This window comes from Leiobunum rupestre, chromosome 1 (assembly GCF_980474605.1).
Source record: "Leiobunum rupestre chromosome 1, qqLeiRupe1.1.hap1, whole genome shotgun sequence".
Taxonomy (NCBI): Eukaryota; Metazoa; Arthropoda; class Arachnida; order Opiliones; family Sclerosomatidae; genus Leiobunum; species Leiobunum rupestre.
The window spans coordinates 51723689-51747547 of NC_143384.1; the positions used below are offsets into that span (position 1 = coordinate 51723689).

At 35.2% G+C, this 23859-nt stretch overlaps 1 protein-coding gene across 1 annotated transcript; it reads right to left on the reverse strand.

Moving 5' to 3' along the window:
* Positions 1-14015: 14015 nt before the first annotated feature.
* LOC149963209 (E3 ubiquitin-protein ligase XIAP-like) lies at positions 14016-14543 on the reverse strand. The gene has a single exon (XM_090165226.1). It carries the CDS (start codon positions 14541-14543, stop codon positions 14016-14018), a length of 528 nt encoding a protein of 175 aa, XP_090021352.1.
* Between the last annotated feature and the right edge of the window lie 9316 nt (positions 14544-23859).

Consider the following 23859-nt stretch of genomic DNA (forward strand, 5'->3'; position numbering starts at 1 on the left):
GATTGATGCTAAAGTTGATGCTATCGAAAGTATGAATTATGATGGTTCGGACAGGAAAAAAATTATATTTGACACCACATTAATGAGTCATCCATTCTCATTAGAGGTTTTCCAAGTAAGTTTATTCTTGCAAATATAATCTTAAACTATTTCGTGAAATCCACAAAAACAAGAGGCTTGTTTTAGGAAGGGTAGAATGAAAAGAGAGAGGTGAAGACCTACTAGCACCGAATATAAAATCGGTTAAAGGTGGACGCGGGTATTATGACTGCGAAGTTGTGAACAGCAAATTTTTAATAAAAATAGCTATTCTGTTTTATGAAGCTAAAAAGTCCATTTCTTCAAATCGCAACTGATACGCTTTTAACTATCAAAATTGTGCATAAATTAGAAACGGGTAATGGGATAATTTTACAAGTTATCGAACAAACAAATTTGTTTTCCGATATTTAAACAATTCGACAGAATACGTGAGCTTACATATAACTACAGCGAAATCTAACCTACTGTATTTGACTCCACAGTCTATTCATGTCATTGTTGGCATAATTCACCTGAAACCTAAATATATATACCTCAACTTTCTTATTTGGAAAATAGATATGTTTTATAATTTTTACAAAAATGAAAAATTTCATGTTTTTAGGAGAAATTAATGAACTTGAACCACTCTTCCGGCTTTTCTATAACCAAGTTTATAGAATAAGAAATTAATTTGCAGGAGCCGATGACCAGGAGTCCTCAAGCAAGGAGGATTAAGAAGGGGAGTGGTTTTGTTCTATTTTTTTCTTTTCCAGCCGCGGTCAAAGCGGAGGAAAACTTCGCGGCTGGGTCGCTAGAGGCGCTCGGGAGGAAATCAAGGGAAAATACGGGACACTTCAGTTTTTAGCGCCACCTATTGCCAATAAGGGAATTTGTTTTATGTTTTTCTACATTTTAATTTTAGTGTCGGTGGGTTCGGTAGGCGAGGTCGTTTTTGAAAATATTTAGTTATAATTAGTGCCTTAAAACAATGAAGAAGTACTGTATTTACCGTTCATGCAAAAATCATAGTGAATCACAAAGTTGGGCGGTTCTTGAAAAGAAAATATTCTTTATCGCGGTTCCAAAACCTGGAAGGAATTATGATCGGTGTAAGAAATGGGTTGATGCTATTAACAGAGAAGATATTTTACCAGAAAACATAAAAAATCACCATTATGTTTGCTCCAAACACTTTGTTGGTGGCAATGGACCGACGAATGAGTTTCCCGATCCTATTCCAGATGATAACATTGACAATATAAAGCCCAAGAAAAAGAAGATACAGGTAATCAAACTATCGAACTGTCACTGAGCTGCTATATACAAGTATATTTATATCTTTGGTTTATAGATAACTGACAACCAAGAAATTCCTAACAATGAAGGAAGTTTAGTAGACGATAATTTATTAGGAAAAATCAGTGACCCTCAGGTCTGTAAACTACCTATTTGTTAATTAGATTAATTATAATGTAATACATGTATGTGTAAATATTTTTCAGTCGAGTATTGCTCCAGCTCGCAATGACGATAATTTGACCAATTCTAATGAAACCCAAGAGGAGTATGAAATCATTAAACATCAAATAGATGTCATCAAAATATCTCGCTTTAAGGATGCAGCAACGTCTCCTATTTTAATGACTCAACAAAAGGAAAAAAACTACAACAAGCTAGAAAATCTTCTTCAAGAGTTCTTGTCTTATCAATCGCGAAACTTAAGAGAAATTACGTGGTGCGTTGACATATTACATCGTATCAATCTGAAAGCGAGGAACGCAACTGTAGCATTTAAGAAGAATGAAAATGAGAAGTTAACTCTAAAAATAGTAGTCTCATCAGATATGAAATATAGGATAACTAGCTGTGATAACGAATTGCCTGTTAGTCACAACCTAAGAGAAAATATGAAACTAGATGAACCTCTGACTTCAGTGGAAGATTTACTTAAAATAATGAAAGAAATTGACGAATGGGTTATTTGTCATGGAGTTTGTGATGAAAAATTTGCACCCTTGAGAGACGGTTATCTACAGTCTTCCTATTTTTGCCAAATATCCGATTCATTTCGATCTAAAAAATGCCAGATGCTGTTTAAGAGCAAAGTAACCACGCTCTGCCAACAGTGTAGACTGAACAAGGTATATTTGCAAAGACGTCTGAAACGAAGGAAAAAAGTTATCTCAAATCAATGCAGTCCAATTACATATCCAACGAAAAAAAATACAAACATTCGATATATGGATAAAGGTCAAATGCAGAAGAGAATTTTGGGGTTGAAACTAAAAAATCAAGCTATGAACCGAAAAGTGAAAGCAATGGAAAATAAAATTCGGAAAACTATTAATAAAGATGGAATTTTTCTATTGGAAGATGACAGCGCTGAATTGGAGCAATTGCTTCAAAAAAACCCATTTGAAAACCCAAGTGTTTTTCAGAAATTACTCATTAAAGAGCAACTGAAATTAATAAAATCTAAAAAGTCACGACCTACGAGATGGCATCCGGCCATCATTTAGTGGTGTCTGTACCTAAAATCCAAGTCACCATCAACCTATGAAGCTTTTAAGCAAGTTTTCAAACTTCCAGCTCAACGAACGCTGTTCAATTATTCCCGTGACCTCACAGCTAAAAGTGGATTTAATGAAGAAAGTTTAAAAGAAATGAGGGAAAAGATAGATATAGAGAATTTAGAGGAACACCAGAAATACTTCTCATTGATCCTTGACGAAGTTTCAGTTAAACAAGATCTGGTCTTTCACAGCAACTCTGGTCAGCTTATAGGTTTTATAAACCTTAATGATTTTCGGAATTCAATAAACAATGCTGAAGCTGAACTAGTCAATGTAAACAAAGATGATGTTTCATCTATCCCTTTAGCTAGTCACATACTTCAAATAATGGTACGTGGTATTACCACAAATTTTAAGTTTCCCTACGCTTTTTTCCCTTGCGATAAATTGAACTCCAATGATATATCATCGATTGTTTGGGAAGCTATTGAGAATTTATGCGGAGCGGGATTTAAAATATTAACAGTAATATGTGACAAGGCACCGATTAACCAGAAACTGATAAAAGATAGTACCGAGAATGCACAAATTTTGAACGGAGATAGAATAGGGTATCGATGTTCAAACATGTTCAATAATTACGAACCACTATTTTTCATATCTGATGTTTGTCACCTTCAGAAAACTGCGCGTAACAACCTAGAAAAAAGTGGTAAATTGCACAAAAAGAAAGATAAAACAGTATATCCAGTTCGACTACTTAAGAAGAATGATAAAAAAATCCTATGGAAACACGTTTATGATACATACAGGATAGATTCAAAGTCTTTATTTCGGAAAGCACCAAAACTAACTTATAATCACGTTCACCTTACACCATTTTCTCGCATGCGAGTTAAACTCGCTACTCAAACGATGAGCGCCACAACAGCCAATGCTATGGAACTTTTAATAGGCGACGAAGCCTCAGAAACTGTAGCATTCTTACGATTATTCGACAAATTTTTTGATATGCTTAATGTCTCGAATATCAAGGATGGAGCTAAATCGAGGAAGCCGGAAAAGTATCCATTTCGAAGCACTGATGATTGGCGGTTTGAGGTGCGTTATTTCCTGGTGATTTGTAATGTTGAGTATAATTGTTCTTGGATTTTTTAGTGGCTTGAAAACGTGTTTCTCAAATACTTCGAAGATTGGGAAAATGAAATTGAAAACACCGAAGAAGAAGAAGTAGAAAAATCAAAAATGATCCTCAGCAAAGAAACTCTAACAGGGCTGCGCATAACTGGTAAATTATTTATCTACCAAATAATTCCATTGGTCATTAATAAGTGTTAACATATTTTACAGTATATTCAACAATTGCAACAATTAAATTTTTGATTAAGAAGGGTGCTCGTTACATTTTAACTAGCAAACTCAACCAAGATCCATTGGAAAGGTATTTTGGCAAGCAACGAGCCGCTTCTGGGTGTGGAGAAAACCCTACTGTCAATCAATATCACAATAACGAAAAAAGAATTAAATTAATGGGTTCTGTAGTTTTGCACGCTAAAAAAGGAAACTGTGAAGTCACTAGCAAACGAATTCAAAGACGGCAAGATATGCGACGACGCCTCCAATTATTGGACTGATGGAATAGGTACTCTGGTCTATCCGTAGGACATTTATATGTTACTTATTTTTATTGTATTAAACATACTATCATTATAGATTTAAAATATCACGTTTTTATTAAAAACATTGACTTGGTTTGAACATTTGCAGTGCTTATCACGTTTAATATTTGGCCAACCTTATCACAAAATTTAATTTGCAGCCTTTTTTTTATCAACTTTTTTCTCACTTAAAACTTTTAACTCATTTCGGATACCACACGTATTTAAACTTGTCTTTTTTTTAATTTGAATCTGATTTTTGATATGACTAGTAAACCCTTTAAGATGACAATTTAAAAAAATTTGGAAACATTTTGCTAAAGCAGCTTTAGAATTTGTCTCATCACTCCATAGCGACTGCCACAATATCTTTAGCGCATGATCTTTGTACAACTTTTCTAGAATAAGTTCATTTCTATTGTTATTTTCCTCCATTACTTTTCTTATTTGGAGATGTGGAGTGACTAATTTATGGGCTCTGACAAAAAACTGAAAAGCTTCCCTTTTCAAGTATATCAACCTCAGCAAAGAAACTCTAACAGGGCTGCGCATAACTGGTAAATTATTTATCTACCAAATAATTCCATTGGTCATTAATAAGTGTTAACATATTTTACAGTATATTCAACAATTGCAACAATTAAATTTTTGATTAAGAAGGGTGCTCGTTACATTTTAACTAGCAAACTCAACCAAGATCCATTGGAAAGGTATTTTGGCAAGCAACGAGCCGCTTCTGGGTGTGGAGAAAACCCTACTGTCAATCAATATCACAATAACGAAAAAAGAATTAAATTAATGGGTTCTGTAGTTTTGCACGCTAAAAAAGGAAACTGTGAAGTCACTAGCAAACGAATTCAAAGACGGCAAGATATGCGACGACGCCTCCAATTATTGGACTGATGGAATAGGTACTCTGGTCTATCCGTAGGACATTTATATGTTACTTATTTTTATTGTATTAAACATACTATCATTATAGATTTAAAATATCACGTTTTTATTAAAAACATTGACTTGGTTTGAACATTTGCAGTGCTTATCACGTTTAATATTTGGCCAACCTTATCACAAAATTTAATTTGCAGCCTTTTTTTTATCAACTTTTTTCTCACTTAAAACTTTTAACTCATTTCGGATACCACACGTATTTAAACTTGTCTTTTTTTTAATTTGAATCTGATTTTTGATATGACTAGTAAACCCTTTAAGATGACAATTTAAAAAAATTTGGAAACATTTTGCTAAAGCAGCTTTAGAATTTGTCTCATCACTCCATAGCGACTGCCACAATATCTTTAGCGCATGATCTTTGTACAACTTTTCTAGAAAAAGTTCATTTCTATTGTTATTTTCCTCCATTACTTTTCTTATTTGGAGATGTGGAGTGACTAATTTATGGGCTCTGACAAAAAACTGAAAAGCTTCCCTTTTCAAGTATATCAACCCACCACTATCCAATTTTAGTGACCACCCATGAAATGCTTCTTTAGGTTGAGTTTTGTCTTGTAGGCTGTTTATTTCAAATGCTGCAGAACCATAGAAACCACTTAACTGGTCTATTACATAACCAGCTACCTGGTGAAGTACTGATTCGTCTAAAACATTCTCATTTTTACTTTGGTTTGAATCATGGTTATCAATGTTATCTAAAATGAATAAGTTGTAAAGTTCCCTTATCATGCGGACCAAAAACACTTGAATAACACAATGTTGATTTTGGTGATTCAAGTTTTTAAATGTTTGTAAGTGCTGGAAAGAGGGCATCATTTTTTCCGCAAACGTTTGGCTACTGGTTAACGCAATCCTGTTTTTCATATATTTATCTTTATCAAATGTTGCTTTGATCTCATTATTATTGGAGAAAATTTCTAAACAATCAGTTGCTTCTTCAGTAAGAAAGTGAATTTTTTTTACCCTTATTTCTTCGAAACACTCCTAAAATAAGAACAATCAGTTTAGTAACCAAGAATCCTGATTAAAAGTACATAAATATGTAAATATTTACAATAACACATGAAGGTCTTCCTGTTGTAGAATATCCCTTTAAGTTTGATGCACTGTGCAACACTTTCTCAATTTTCAATCCCAGTGTTGTTTTGTCGAACGCAACTACAATTAAAAATATCCTCCATAAACATATATTCAATAATTTAATAGGTTAGCCAAGGCTTAACGAAATTTGTACTTACTTCTATTACAGGAAGAGTTATTTATGCCTCTGAGGCGTTGTGGCTTTTTTTTACAATAGATATGATCGTTCATTATAATTTTTGTACTTCTTCATTGTTTTAAGGCACTAATTATAACTAAATATTTTCAAAAACGACCTCGCCTACCGAACCCACCGACACTAAAATTAAAATGTAGAAAAACATAAAACAAATTCCCTTATTGGCAATAGGTGGCGCTAAAAACTGAAGTGTCCCGTATTTTCCCCTGATTTCCTCCCGAGCGCCTCTAGCGGCCCAGCCGCAAAGTTTTCCTCCGCTTTGACCGCGGCTGGAAAAGAAAAAAATCGAACAAAACCACTCCCCTTCTTAATCCTCCTTGATTGGAAACTGTGTATTCAAGGTTATTTTGGGGTGAAGAAATTAGGGAGTTTAGTTTTTTATTGGATATTTCAAGTTTTTAACATAGTCAATACGTTAATGACAGTAAAGATAGTATATCCTGTCGTCCGTTAGGAAGCGTGTTTGGGGTCAACTCACGTAAACATTTGTTCAAGGTCAATTGAATATCAAGCGTGGCCAAAAGACATTTCAATAACTCGCGTTTCGGCGTGTGTAACAAGTTTTCCCCTATATGGTTCGATCAAAAAGCCGCGTCACGTGATCATCTGTTTTATGGTTAATGAAAGGGGTCTTCCATAAATAAAATTAATAGTTTGTCAATCATGCATTGCATTTTTAGATATATACGTCGCTATCAAGTTTCAATATTTGGTTAAGTTGCCCCAAACAGGGGAATCATTATTCGTGTAAAGTTAATCTAACAATGCCTCACGTACATAAATCGTTTACGTATACATTGTTTTATATTACCGTACCATCGGTCTGGTCTAATATGAAAAAATAGCAATCGCTCACGAAAGATAAGGAGAATGAGATTAAGAAACTATCATTTTTAATATTACCACTTCTATAATGAGCTAAGGTAGTGCCTTGGGGTCCAGTTGCGTTGGGGACGTGTTAGATATTTTTTAAGTGTAGAAAAATTAATTACTTCTGAGGGTGGCGCGGTAATAATTATCAATTACTTGTAAAAGTATATTAACAACGTCTTTGTAGACTTCTTAATAGTACATAACGGGGTAAATTGTCAAGCGGGGCCATCTTTGTTATTTTTTGGAAATGTGAACGCCATATTTCCTTTAGATCACGTACAATGTTGTTTTGACGCTTATAAACAAGTTGTTCCCAACGGTTTTTTATATATTAACACGTACCTAAAAAGTCGCTAGATGACTTGGGTATAAGCTGATTAATATTATGACATTGTTTCGGCGTCGTCATTTTAAGTTCAATGTTAAATTCGTTAACCTCGCAATTTGAAACAAGTTGTCCCTATATTAAGAATAAGCTTGGTATTATTAACAACGTTTGCAGCTCTGGCCTTATAAATGTTTCACAGTATACAATGTCTTTACGCGCATCGTGTACATTTTCTTCAAAAATATTAGTTTACGTATATCCGTACCATATAACCTTTTAGTTTTACCAATCGAACATGTTTAGGTCACGAAAGATAAGGAAGAATGATAGGAAACTATCGTCTTTAATCATATAAAAAACTAAGTATTTACTCTTAGGATTAGCCAATACTTTACGGGCGCGGGGTCAAGACTTTTGTTATTATCTGGATATGTTACTTATGAAACATTAACGATTCTTCTAAATATAATGCATTTATAAGTTCGCGTATTGAATACATTATAGTATTAAGAACTTATGAGTACGTGGCCACTATACGAAATATTTACATAACAAGGTCAGTTCCTACTCATAATAAACGTAAAAAGATCATCTAACACTACCTGTATATTATTTCGTGTTAACCAAGCGGCACGAGGAATGTTTACGTAGCGGTTTAATAGACTTTAACATGTACGGTCCGTTAATTTTCGTAAGTGGTAGCGAAAGTATGGGAAGGGCCACTACGTGAAAGAACGCTCAATCAATTTGTGAACCTTTAAAATGACTAATAATTTAATTATATGGGAGTAATATAGTGGTGACAATCATTAAGACTTAGGAAACATTCTACCGTAAAATAAGCCTATCATAAGCAGACATGGGTTTATTGTGATATTAACACATGGGTTTATTGTGATATTAACAGACCTATATTCTATTTATTTTTTCGCCACTATAAAAATTGTATTCTTATAAACGATCGTTGTTCGATTATTATTAAAGAGCATTATAGTTTCACCACCAGGGGTAAATTAAGAACTTAGTGGCAGCGCACACTACCCTGATTGTAACGACTGCATTACTAATGTAAGCAATGTTTAAATACTTGACCAACGAATGTTCCTGTATGTTAGTTTAATGTTGATATTTCGGTTAATATTGCAGTAAAAAGCTAAGCCTAACAAATACGTTGTCGTCAAAACTCGGACCAAAAGCTATAACTTGTTACTGAAAACATTTATACTTTCTGTTATAACCTCCCGCGTATTGACTTAGTAATAATGGTTAAACGTATTTTATAGCGTCATATGAAATAATGGGCGGAAATAACTTACTGGCAGGTGTTTTCGGTAACGAGTTTAGGGTGAACCCTACGAAGCAAGAATTACATATTTCATTTTACAGTAAATTTTCTTGACGACAGTCGAATAATGAGTGATAAGGAAAATAAGGAACTGTTGAAACGTATAAATATATTGAAACAACAGAGACGAAAACTTCAAGCGGAATATATCGCACAGAGAATAAAAATTGAAAGTGGTTTTCCTACGATACGAAAGAAGCCTTCTTACGAGTCTTTAAAAATGTTTTCGGAACAAGAAAGATTATTAAGTTTTAAAAACTGGGTTAAATATGGAACCAAAGAGTTGGCCGCCTGGGGATTTTATTCGCTCAAGAACGACTCGAGTGTCAAATGTCCTTTTTGCGGACTAGTGGTTGAGGAATGGCAAGAGGGCAACATACCGTTAATAGTTCATTGCGATCAAATTCCATTGTGTCCATTCATTCGAGGATGCCAAGTTGGAAATGTAACAATATTACAAAAGTCGTAAACATATTTTTAATTTCAAAGTGTAACGAAAAATATTATAATAAAGTATCAATGTAAAAAAATGTGTATCCGAGTTTTTTAATACCGCCTTAACATTATTTTCGCGTTTTACAGTGAACATTTTCTGTAAAAAATCATTGTTAGTTTACTTAAATTAAAAAGTACTTTATACGGTCCCCTTAAAATGTTATTAAAAATAACAATGAATTCAATAGAAAGAACGTTTATTCACAATTTCTTTACAACGGTTTTAATATTAGGAATTTGATTAGTTTTACAATATTCTTGAAAATAAATCAGAGCATCCATTTGCTTTTAATAATAATAATAATAATAATAATCAGCTAGGCTAATACCCAAGGCACCACCTTAGGCCTAAGTCATCAAGCGACTTTTGAAGCCATTAATTCAGGTGGCCGGGTTACAATGCGTAGGAGCGTGGTGGCAAGCCCTGCATGCCACGAGATCGAGCCAACAGCTCCCTACACCGTCGGCATTTTGAATTCGGCGGGAAAAACCACGTTAGATGTAGTTTTTGTTGACTCGTATGATTCCATTCTTTCATCGCGCTTTTTACATCCAAGTTCGTTAAGATAATCGATAATTTTATCATTTGACATTTCCTCTTGCTCGGTATAATGGAGAGATTCACTCGCCTCACAATCACACGCCAGATCCGATTCTTCTTTTATTTTATTACAAGATAAATGAGTCATTAAATGTTGTTTGAAACCTCTCACGGACTGGTATCGTTCCTCACCTATCCAGCATTTCTTTGGTACCCTAAGCAGATACATCTTTCTCTTTCCCATAGCGACTGGCTTATGAAAACAACAACGCATCTATGAAAATTATTTCACAACTTGTGACGTAGTTTATATCACGTGATCTGTTGAAAAAAAGTTGAAAGCTGAAGGAAGCCTACAGAATTGAAAAATCTTAAACTAAATCTCGAAATGGATTTTCCAATGGAGTCACGAAATGCTTTTGGAAATACTGGGTACTTAAAGGTGACGAATTAGGTACTTTCATAGCGACGGCGATAGTAAAATATCCATTTTTATTTCAAAGTGTGATCCCGAGTTTGGTAATTGCTAGGATGCTTCGATAACGCCGCCATCTTTTTCATTTTTAAACAAGTGGTCGAATGTTATATTTACACCTTCAGTTACGTTAGATTAAAAAAATACACCACCTGTACATTATTTTTAAAACCGTTACGAAAATTAAACCAAAATGGTTTGCAACGAAATAGAAACAGCTGCTAGAGTTTCCAACGCGTCCCGCTAGGGGTTATAAAATGTCAGAGTAGTTACATTTACACTTTCAGTTACGTTAGCTTAATAAAATTAACCACCTGTACATTATTCTTAAAACCCGTTACGAAAATTAAACCAAAATGGTTTGCAACGAAATAGAAACAGCTGCTTGTTTTTCCAACGCGTCCCGCTAGGGGTTATAAAATGTCAGAGTAGTTACATTTACACTTTCAGTTACGTTAGCTTAAGAAAATACACCACCTGTACATTATTCTTAAAACCCGTTACGAAAATTAAACCAAAATGGTTTGCAACGAAATAGAAACAGCTGCTTGTGTTTCCAACGCGTCCCGCTAGGGGTTATAAAATGTCAGAGTATTTACATTTACACTTTCAGTTACGTTAGCTTAATAAAATACACCACCTGTACATTATTCTTAAAACCCGTTACGAAAATTAAACCAAAATGGTTTGCAACGAAAGGGGGGTTTTAGGTAGTATATATATCCTTAAGTCGCCCGAATCTAGGAATCCTGACCCTAGTGAACCTTCCCGGAGTAACAAAAATGTAAGTTTCTATAGGTGTTTTTTTATTGTTACCAATACTTAGTTATTTCTTCTAGGGAATCGTTTGTAGCCGTACACATTCTTTTTGCCATGATTTGGCCTAAAAATAAATATACGTCATCAAAACGATTTTTAGTAAAAGAGGTAATTTTTTAAAGTTTTATATTTAATGTTTTATATAGTAATTAGTATAGTGTTTATTGTAATAGTTAGTTTAGGGAGCTGTTGGCAGGGCGTGCCACCACCCTCCTACGCATTGTAACCCGGCCACCTAAATTAATGGCTCCAAAAGTCGTTTGATGACTTCGGCCTATGGTGGTGCCTTGGGTATTAGCCTAGTTGATTATTATTATTATTATATTTAAAGTTCCATATAAACCTTACAGATTGGATACAAAACTTCAGATGGTCGCGAAGACCTCATTGTTTTTCGAACACCGGCTGCTCAAAATTATTCGGGGGATACAAACCGCAAAATGAACGCGATTAGCAACCATGTCAATAAGCTTCCCAGGGCTCAGGGACAATACGATATCGAGGCCGTCGATCGCCTTGTCTTAAATATAGCGCGACTGGCCGAATACGTTATTGTCAAAGAAAGGCAAACCAAAGAGTACCTGGGAAACTTTATCGACTTAGATCGAATAATTGTGGCCACGAGATTCGAGTGTCCTAATTTCCCCGATTTAGAGCTACAGCCGGGAGAATTTCACCACCATTTTAACAACGACCATACGCGGTATGAATAAATGACCAACATCTTTTGTCGGGGAAAATATATAGTATTTCTTATTTTACAGAAATGTGTGCGCCTATGAAAAGCCGAGGCAAGTGGCCGCTTATGTAAAGAGTATAGAGGGTAAACCCCTAGAAATATATCCCGAGAAACAGGACGACCTGACCGAAACGCCACCAGCCACATCTCCGAAAAACCCGGAACCTCCAACGAACAAACCTAGGGAGCTTGATCTTCGAAATGGTAATTATAAAACAAAACTATCATGTTTCTCATTTTTAATTTTTAATTTTTATTACTGCTCCGGGAATCACCATCGTAGTAGAAGGAGGTAAAACATTAGGTTCCGAAAAAATAATTACAATTCTAATAGCATTTTTCATTTCTAGGTTCCGAGTTAAAAATTATCTTATAACCTGTAATAAAGTTGTATAAAAAATTGTATAATAAGTTGTATAAAAATAAAGCAACACACTAATCAAAAGAGGCAAACTTATTGTTACATATCACTAAATTTTAAATGTTTAATTATTTAACATTAAAAAAATATGCACACAGACGTGGCCCAAAAGCGTTTGGTATAAATTTACACACCTCCCTCATTCAAGCGCAGTTTCACCAGCTGGTTATCTCGGCGTGAGATAAAAACACGCGCCACACCGTCGTGGAGAGAGAGCGTTTCACCGAGATTCCCCGAAAGCGCAGAGAGAGAGTGTTACGCCGAAGAAGCGAGGTTCCCCGAAAAGCGCGACGTCGAGAGAGAGAGAGATAGTTTCGCTGAAAGAGAATTTTTTTGCCGAGGAAGCTTGGCCGCGAGCTATTAAAAAATTCCTGCACGTTTTATACAAGGACAAAATTTTATAGTTGAATTGATTCGATAACAAAAGGTGGATTATTCATACAATGTCCTTTAAAAAGGGTACGTTAAAACTTTTTAAACTTTAATTTTATTAAACACGTATTTTATTTTAGTTTCTCTGACGTTACAATCACCCTCTCAATTGGTGGTAACTGTATCAATTTTTAACAAAGAGCCGGGTATTTATATTTCTAATGGAGCCCAAAGTACGGACATTTCCTTAGAAACATGGGACGCCCTTACAAAAGAATGGTGTTCGGTCATTAAAAATCTAAACTCAACAACAATAAAAAAGATTTATCTGCCAATTTCGACCGTCGAACCTTATTCCGATTATACTTTTGAACACAATTTTGAAGTTTCTTGTTCGGGAGGAAGATTTTCATGGAATTTAATGCCGTTTACTCAAAAATATTTGGAATACGAAATAAACTTATCAGCCAGTCTATCACTTAGTAGAGCGCAAGTGCTAGCTTTAAATGAAATTAAAATGTGTATAGATGAACAGTTAAATCTGTTAAAACAAAGCGTACCGGTTATAGACCTAATGTTTAGTGTTTTGGTCGACAATTTTTCGAAATTTCAAGCGGGTTATAAACCATTACAGAAGCAAGTCCCCTGTGACTTTATAGAAATTTACGCCGCCTTTCATATTTCTTAGGATCACCAAGTGGAAAAAGATTTTTGGAACAATTTATAGGTTATTGTCCATTTGACGTAAGGGATTTGATTGATCATTGTTTAAATGATGTAATATATTTGAAAAACATTTTCAGTTTATAAATACATTTTTTATTAGTAAATGTGTTCTTTGTTATTATACCATACGAAAATTAGTGTACACTAGCAAATTATATACACGAGGAACCATGATAATAATAATTTCAGTATATTTTCAAAAAAGCCTCCCCAGGACAGGCACTACTTTAGGCCTAGCGACGATGCGTAACGTCAGAAAATAGTTAGTTTATTCTAATTGTACATCATTTAAAATTTACTTCAGAATAGTCTTTTCGTATATCAGTTTTAATATGTTGAAAACGAGGGGAAAGACACTCTGCGAACTCGGTTGAAAACGATGTTTGGTTCACAAAAGTTTTATTGATTTAACGGGTACATTTTAATACTCATTTAATTGTTTCTGGTTGAAAATTATAAAATGCTACAAAGTGGTCTAGATTTCTTCCGATCTAGAGTTTCAATGACATGAGTAATTAAGCTATAGACCAGAGCCTTCTCGTTGGTGCTTGAATAGGGCGCTTGGTTTGAATCATACTCGTATGGTATATTACCGCAGTTCTGGTTTAAAACGAATTTACATCTCGGGTAATATTTAGCGTGCTCTTCCATCGGAATATCGTTCTGTTCCCAAAATAATAGCTCTCCAGCACAACAGAAGCATTTGACACAATTTTGGTTATACGTGTAGAAGAGACCTGCGTGTGCTAAATCTCTCACGTCTATGTAATAAATCGGGAAATCCTTAAACGACTGTAATCTTAGAAATTCAGATCGCATAGGTCCTAAATGCCATGGATCGTTCGTTTCGCGAAGCACGGGAATGTTATCCGTGGTTTCATCCTGAACAAATTTGCAATTCGGAAACAGTTGGATGTGAATTAGTAAAGGTACATTTCCCTCTTTCCAATCGTTAACCAAACCATCACAACAGAAACACATGACAATATTTTTATGCCCAATGTAAAAAAGCCGGCGTTTGCCAACTCGTTTACATTTAAAAAGGTTGCCGGAAAATTTGAGTTGAAACTCTCTATTCTTTTTCTTTCAAAATGCATTTTACGTATTTAAAGCTGGTTAAAAATTTAGCTCGCGTAAAATGTAACCGGCGTCACGTAGCGGCCACTGTCGTCACCTAGCGGTAAATTGTAACTGGCGTCACCTAGCGGTAATTTAAAAACCGCTATCTAGTGGTTATGGTTTTCAAAACACCTGGCACAAAAAAAACCAAATATATAGTTAAACAGACGAGCGTTATTAAAGGGTACTCTTCGAAGAAAGGCTTTTATTCCAATATGTTAAACTTTATTTCAACTTATCAAGTATAGTTCAATAATACCGCCTCTCAAATAGTCCAAAATTACCGTTTCAGCCGCCACACTCGTTACCGAAAACACCTGCCAGTATGTTATTTCCGCCCATTATTTCATATGACGCTATAAAATACGTTTAACCTTTATTACTAAGTCAATACGCGGGAGATAATAACAGAAAGTATAAATGTTTTCAGTAACAAGTTATAGCTTTTGGTCCGAGGTTTGACGACAACGTATTTGTTAGGCTTAGCTTTTTACTGCAATATTAACCGAAATATCAACATTAAACTAACATACAGGAACATTCGTTGGTCAAGTATTTAAACATTGCTTACATTAATAATGCAGTCGTTACAATCAGGGTAGTGTGTGCTGCCACTAAGTTCTTAATTTACCCCTGGTGGTGAAACTATAATGCTCTTTAATAATAATCGAACAACGATCGTTTATAAGAATTCAATTTTTATAGTGGCGAAAAACTAAATAGAATATAGGTCTGTTAATATCACAATAAACCCATGTGTTGATATCACAATAAACCCATGTCTGCTTATGATAGGCTTATTTTACGGTAGAATGTTTCCTAAGTCTTAATGATTGTCACCACTATATTACTCCCATATAATTAAATTATTAGTCATTTTAAAGGTTCACAAATTGATTGAGCGTTCTTTCACGTTGTGGCCCTTCCCATACTTTCGCTACCACTTACGAAAATTAACGGACCGTACATGTTAAAGTCTATTAAACCGCTACGTAAACATTCCTCGTGCCGCTTGGTTAACACGGAATAATATACAGGTAGTGTTAGATGATCTTTTTACGTTTATTATGAGTAGGAACTGACCTTGTTATGTAAATATTTCGTATAGTGGCCACGTACTCATAAGTTCTTAATACTATAATGTATTCAATACGCGAACTTATAAATGCATTATATTTAGAAGAATCGTTAATGTTTCATAAGTAACATATCCAGATAATAACAAAAGTCTTGACCCCGCGCCCGTAAAGTATTGGCTAATCCTAAGAGTAAATACTTAGTTTTTTATATGATTAAAGACGATAGTTTCCTATCATTCTCCCTTATTTTTCGTGACCTAAACATGTTCGATTGGTAAAACTAAAAGGTTATATGGTACGGATATACGTAAACTAATATTTTTGAAGAAAATGTACACGATGCGCGTAAAGACATTGTATACTGTGAAACATTTATAAGGCCAGAGCTGCAAACGTTGTTAATAATACCAAGCTTATTCTTAATATAGGGACAACTTGTTTCAAACTGCGAGGTTAACGAATTTAACATTGAACTTAAAATGACGACGCCGAAACAATGTCATAATATTAATCAGCTTATACCTAAGTCATCTAGCGGTTTTTTTAGGTACGTGTTAATATATAAAAAACCGTTGGGAACAACTTGTTTATAAGCGTCAAAACAACATATCTAACACGTCCCCAACGCAACTGGACCCCAAGGCACTACCTTAGCTCATTATAGAAGTGGTAATATTAAAAATGATAGTTTCTTAATCACATTCTCCTTATCTTTCGTGAGCGATTGCTATTTTTTCATATTAGACCAGACCGATGGTACGGTAATATAAAACAATGTATACGTAAACGATTTATGTACGTGAGGCATTGTTAGATTAACTTTACACGAATAATGATTCCCCTGTTTGGGGCAACTTAACCAAATATTGAAACTTGATAGCGACGTATACAGGGTCTTTTTTTTGCTCGGAAAAGTGTTTTTTTTTTCAAAAACTATTTATAGTACCGATTTCAAATTTGGAAGGTCAATTCTCTATACCGGGGGACATCAGTTTGAGAAATTTGAGCGTTTTCGGTAATGTTTTTCACCAATTTTGAAAAATTATTTTTCGACCACTAGGTGCGAGATAAAAAATTTCTATTATAAAGTTGTAGGCCGTCATCGAAAACCCTTAAAAATTGTTCACTCGACGAAAAACAACTTATTTATCAGTGAAAATTCGAGCTTGAAAAATTTACAAGTTGGTGAAGCCAAATTACGATTGTTTGAAACGATAATTGAAAAGGGAACAAGTCTAATTCAAAAGTAGCAGAGTTTTCACACTTGAAAAAATGTACACGTTTGGTTTTTAAATGCTTATATTTTATTCACGCTTTCTCTACCATTTCTGGTGTGACGTCTCGGCAAGCACTGATTATTCGTCTAATGAGTTCCTCCCTAGTTTCAATGGGCGTGGCGTATACCTTTGCTTTAACGAATCCCCAGAGAAAATAATCCAGCGGTGTTAGGTCAGGTGACCTTGCTGGCCAATGCACTTGACCATTTTCCCTATCCACCTTTCAGGAAACTCGTTGTTGAGGTGCTCAGTTACTTGCCGGGAAAAATGCGGAGGGGCGCCATCTTGCTGAAACCACAACTGACGTCTTTCAGCCAATGGAAGGTCATCGATTGCGTCACTCAGTTCGTTCTGTAAAAATGTAAATACCTTTGGCCGTTGAGGTTCGTCGGCAGGAAAAAGGGACCAATCAAACGGTTTCCAACAAGTCCAACCCAAACATTGACCCGTTCAAATTGAACCTGGTGATGATATTCAAAACCCCAATGTGGGTTGATGTCAGACCAAAGATGGCTGTTTTGATGATTAAAGGGCCCATCTCTAGAAAATGACGCTTCGTCGGAGAACAAAACATGGCGCAAAAATTGTCTATCTTCTTGGACAGCATTTAGTAACCAGTTGCTAAATTCATAACGTCTTTGATGGTCTCCGTCAATTAGTCCTTGGTGGAGCGTAGCTCTGTATGGGTGATAGCGATTCTTACGAAGAATTTTCCACACACGATTTGCAGAACAACCCAAATCAGCAGCGGCGTTAGCGCAACTGTGACGAGGATATGCCACAAAGTACGCGAGTACATTGTTCTCGAAGTCTAAATCCGGTTGACCCGATCCGCGAAACCTAGGTTGCAAGTTACCAAATTGATTGAAATCGTGAATTGCTCGTCTTACTGTATTTACAGATGGTGCTCCATTTGGATGTCTTTCTGCGAAGATTTCAGTCACTCTTCTAAGGTTTTGCGCTGCTTCTCCATAGTAAATGGCAACTATCTCGGTACGCTAAGCTACTGAATAACGAGGCATTGTTCGAAATATTATCAAACACTGATAATAATCTCCCAAAGTTTTCCTTTAAATACCCAATGCATGTTTAGGATTGACCTATAGCCTCGTGTTTTTTAAATCCGGTCGTTTTTTTAACCAAAGTTTCAACTGGATTAGGTAATTCGGTTTCAATTATCGTTTCAAACAATCGTAATTTGGCTTCACCAACTTGTAAATTTTTCAAGCTCGAATTTTCACTGATAAATAAATTGTTTTTCGTCGAGTGAACAATTTTTAAGGGTTTTCGATGACGGCCTACAACTTTATAATAGAAATTTTTTATCTCGCACCTAGTGGTCGAAAAATAATTTTTCAAAATTGGTGAAAAACATTACCGAAAACGCTCAAATTTCTCAAACTGATGTCCCCCGGTATAGAGAATTGACCTTCTAAATTTGATATCGGTACTATAAATAGTTTTTGAAAAAAAAAAAACACTTTTCCGAGCAAAAAAAAAGACCCTGTATATCTAAAAATGCAATGCATGATTGACAAACTAATAATTTTATTTATGGAAGACCCCTTTCATTAACCATAAAACAGATGATCACGTGACGCGGCTTTTTTGATCGAACCATATAGGGGAAAACTTGTTACACACGCCGAAACGCGAGTTATTGAAATGTCTTTTGGCCACGCTTGATATTCAATTGACCTTGAACAAATGTTTACGTGAGATGACCCCAAACACGCTTCCTAACGGACGACAGGATATACTATCTTTACTGTCATTAACGTATTGACTATGTTAAAAACTTGAAATATCCAATAAAAAACTAAACTCCCTAATTTCTTCACCCCAAAATAACCTTGAATACACAGTTTCCAATTTATAAATTTTAGGCTTATTATTTACGATTGCTAGGCTTAACAATAAAACTTTACCACGTAATGCACAATGTTTCTCGCGCGTCGTTATTAAAGGTTAAGTGACGGTAATATATAGTTTTTGATGCATTTACATTGTCATAATAATAATCAGCTAGGCCCAAGCCATCTACCGACTTTTAATGCGACGTTTTATGTTAATATATATAAAAATATTTTAGGGACAACTTGTTTAAAAACAAGCTTGAACATGATATAAAGTAAATATGGCAAATTTCCTAAAAAATAACAAAGATGGCCACCCTTTTCAATACACCATACAGGACCCGTTTGAATATGAATCATTAAAGATGGCGGCCAAAACACATGAATTTTCCAGCCAAAAATGATTAACAACCGCTATAAGAGAGACCACTCTAAACCAGCCTACAAACTTTACCCCGTTATGTGTTTTTAACGTAAATATGAATCATTTTTACCGCGCTTCGGGGAGGCGCGTTTAAGAGTCTATACTTTTTATGTGCATAAAGACATTGTTAGATTAATAACCTAAAAAACCGTTAAAAAGGTGCCCGTATTAGGGGTGACTTATATTTGAAACTTCTACCCGAATCCAAAGATACCAGTCTAGTGGTGAAGCATTGACAAATGTTAAACTTTCACCAGCAATCTTTATGGAAGACCCATTTCAATTACCGTAAATAAGATGGTGCGTCTCACGTGACGCTGCTATAGTCATTAACGAAACATATAGGGACAACTTGTTACCCAATGAGACACCCCTGGTGGGACACTATAAAGATGACCACGAATGACAGGTTATAACACGATACAAGCTTTATCCCGTTATGTTCAGTCATTAAAAGTGAATCATTTTTACCACGCTTCCTAACGGTTATTACAACACAGCTTATTATGATGTAACCTTTTATTATACCTTTAACTCTCAATTTCTTCCTAAGAGTTCAACCAAGACACCACTTGTTAATAGGTCGATACATTTTCTCCCTAATCATTTCATATGTTAAAGAATTTTCAAGCCAAAAATGACTAAGAGTTCTCATAATAACCGCTAAAAGAGAGACCACTCGAAACCAGCCTAAAAACTTTACCCCGTTATGTGTTGTTAGCGTAAATATGAATAATTTTTACCGCGCTTCCTAACGTTAAAACACAGCTTATAAAACTCATTAATATTTACTTCTTAAGATTACTTAAGACGCTTCCTAACATTGATGTCTTGACAGGTAATACTTCCGCGCTAACCGTCTTCAGAACATGTTAAATCATTTTCTCGCCAAAATGCTAAATGCTCAACCATATAACATCCAATAAAAGAGATCACTTGTTCAGTTCCATCATCCCAAAGACGCTTCCTAACCGTTGACAAGTAATTAAACCATGCAAACTATACCCCTTCCACTTGTTCATTGATCCTTTTCGCGCTGACATCATCATAAACACATGTTAAATTCCCGCCAAAAATGATTTGTTAACCATATAGCAACCAGGTCAATTACCCCTAACGGTTAATTATAAAGGTACAAACTATACCCGTTTCCCCGCCAATCCCGCCAAATATGTTAATTTAAAGAGTTGAACCACTTGTTCACTGATCCTCGCGTCGCTTTCCCAAAACACATGTTAAATTAACGCAAAAAATGCTAATGAGTTGTTAACCATATAGCTACCAGATCAAATACCCCTAACGGTTAACTGGTAATTATAAAGGTACAAACTTTATAACTAGTAAATACAAACTTTACCTCCCCTTTACTTGTTCATTGATCCTTTTCGTGCTTACATCACTTAAACACAAGTTAAATTCCCGCCAAAAATGCGAATGAGTTGTTAACCATATAGCAACCAGGTCAAATACCCCTAACGGTTAATCATAAAGGTACAAACATGTAATAGACCTATAGAGTACAAACTATACCCGTTTTCCCGCCAAAATCATGTCAAACATGTAATAGACTTATCCTCGCGTCGCTTTCCCAAAACACATGTTAAATTCACGCAAAAAAATGCTAATGACTTGTTAACCATATAGCTACCAGGTCATGAACCCTAACGGTTAATTATAAAGGTACAAACTTTATAACTAGTAAATACAAACTTTACCTCCCCTCCACTTGTTCATTGATCCTTTTCGCGCTTACCAAACACATGTTACTATACTATCCATATAACAGGTAAATGACCCCTAACGGTAATCCACCTAGTTAAACAATACCACGCTCATTAATATTCACCCTTTTGACCTTGAACAGGTTGATTGACAGGTCGACTAATTAACACCTGTTAATCTCATTAATTATTCAGGTAACGTGCGCGTGACACGCGCCCGAGAGGGGGCGGAATCGCGATTCCCCGCTTCATTCCCCCCGTCACGAAGCTGTGGACGCGTGGGGGAAAGCACGGTGCGCCCCCCACGCGTATCCAGGAATACGGGGGTAAACTACTCACTTTTATTCATCGACTTCTTGAGTGGTTCCGGATTTTAAGAACAATATTTCAATCACCCTATAGATCACATTAATAAACGCACTATAAGAGCGTTAATGTTAGTTTCACCAAAATTTCAACCACCGTGTACAGAAACTAAACCACCCTGTCCTTTATCATCATCAGGGCACTCATTCATAACACCCGAAGAATTACTTTACAAAAATAAATACTTACAACGTTTAGTTAATTAGGAACAAAATTTCAATCATAATTTACAATAACTTGCTACCAATAGTAGCATTTATTCAACAAATTACTGTGCATCCTAATCACCTTGTCATTCAACCACCGAACATCATGTTCATAATAATTAACAGACGTGCAGTGCCCTAAAAAGCACGCCAAAAGTTTCTATATTGCGAAAGAGACTATGGAATTTGTTGTCTTTAGCTAAAAGCCATCACACTAAGCGCACTATTTATTTTTTAATAGGTCGATGATAAAATATTTGGAGACAGATGGCGCTTGTATTCTGAGTCTTGAATTGGCACGAAATTCAAATTTCAAAAACAAAACTCGACCGAAAGCACTAAAATGTAAAAATGACCCTCTTCCGGTGCTCCGATCTCCAAAAACAATTGAGCTACCCATGGTTTGAGTTTAGCTGTCGGTTGACGTATCACTTACCATTTTACTACAAACGGCAACTACGTTTACCCAGTAAAAATAGTGCACTAAAATCTCCTAGAGACTGTTTGTAAAATCCTGATTTTGCGTATGCTCGGAAGAGTAAGGTATTTAATAGTTTTTAGCGGAAGTTGGAGCAGCTGGTTTACTGCCTCGGGAATACACGAATTACTCAACCTGATTAGGAATGAAAAAACTAATACTGAAATAGGGACTTGGCAGTGCTGCGTCACAGTTTTTTTTTCAATAGTTTTTATCGTGGGGAGAAAAATATGACCACAATGGCGGCCAAGTCTCTATTATTTTTCCAATAATTCTTTTAAATAAAGCTCTGAATAATATTAAGTATTTAACCAATTAAATATAAATAAAAAATTTCAGAAATCGAAACATTCCACTGGTTTTTACTTACTTCTACTACAGCAAAGTGATATTCGTCGTTTTCTATACTTTTATTCATTATTACTTAAGAGATAAACAATTATGAATTTAATTAAACAAAATAATATTTTTCAGCACGATGTACATAATAAAATGTCACCAGTCTACTGAGCTTCGTTTTCGAACTTTTTCGACCTGTTTAGAAAAAGATTTAACGGCATTGACAAATTTATGAAATTCTTTTGGGATGGCAAGAAATGGCTTTTCGGTACATCTCTTCGTTATATTTCTTAAAGGCGAAATCAAAGAAATTACTCCAAATTTCGTTTACTTTCATCTCGTTTTGCCAACAACGGGAAAAGTTTGGTTTTTCCTTGGTTTCGCATCTGCTCATCAGTGTTGCCTATACGCTTATTTATTAAGGTTGCTAACTCTCGCTTAGAATGGGGGATTAATACTACAGCTAGTTTTTTTTTATGTTCGAACAAGCATTTGTTACAAAAACTACTTAAGGTAGAAATTTTAATTTTGTGTAACATCATTGAGATCGTCAATCTTTTGAATTATGGTTTGTTATTCAACCCAAGAAATGATAGAGCATTTGATGAAATGATTTTCCGAGCTTAAGCTGGCTGATAGGGGTATAATTGAACACACTTTTTAAACTATTATTAAGTGTGTTTGAAATAAATTATTATATTAATTAAAACCCGAACACGGTTCTATTAAACGTAGTACAGGTATTCCTTAATTGGGGGTTTCCGTCGATTCCCATGATACGTGAATGCGTGCATATCTTTGATATCCCTTTCCTTGATCATAAAAGTTTGTTTTGAATTGCTAAATTTGTTAATTTTTCTAGTCTCGTTTTTCAGTGAAAAAAAGGGCTTTTTCAGCGAATCAAAAGCATTTGTAGTTTTAAGGTGAAGCTCTACACATTCACAACAGATAAAGTTGATCTAGCACTTAGTGGTTAAAAATATTTTTTTTAAAAAAGTTTTAATAAATCTTCAGAAAACGCTGCTATTTCACCAATAAATGTCCGCCGGTCAATTCACTTAGACATAAAATTTTCAAATTTCAATCTAAAGTAGTTTTTGTAAAAATTTTCTTGTAAGAACTAAAATAATAATAAATAATAATAATAATCAGCTAGGCTAATACCCAAGGCACCACCTTCGTCAAGCGACTTTTGAAGCCTTTAAATCAGGTGGCCGGGTTACAATGCGTAGGAGGGTGGTGGCAAGCCCTGCATGCCACGCGAGCCAACAGCTCCCTACACTAACTATTACCGTTAACCTCAACAAGTTTTTATGGAAGGGGAAACCGAAGAACTCGGGGGAAAACCCCTTAATCCAGTGGGGAGAGAACTTGCAAACTCAACGCAGAAGGAGTTGTTCCGAGTTTTTCACTCAGTGCCACAAGCTGGGAT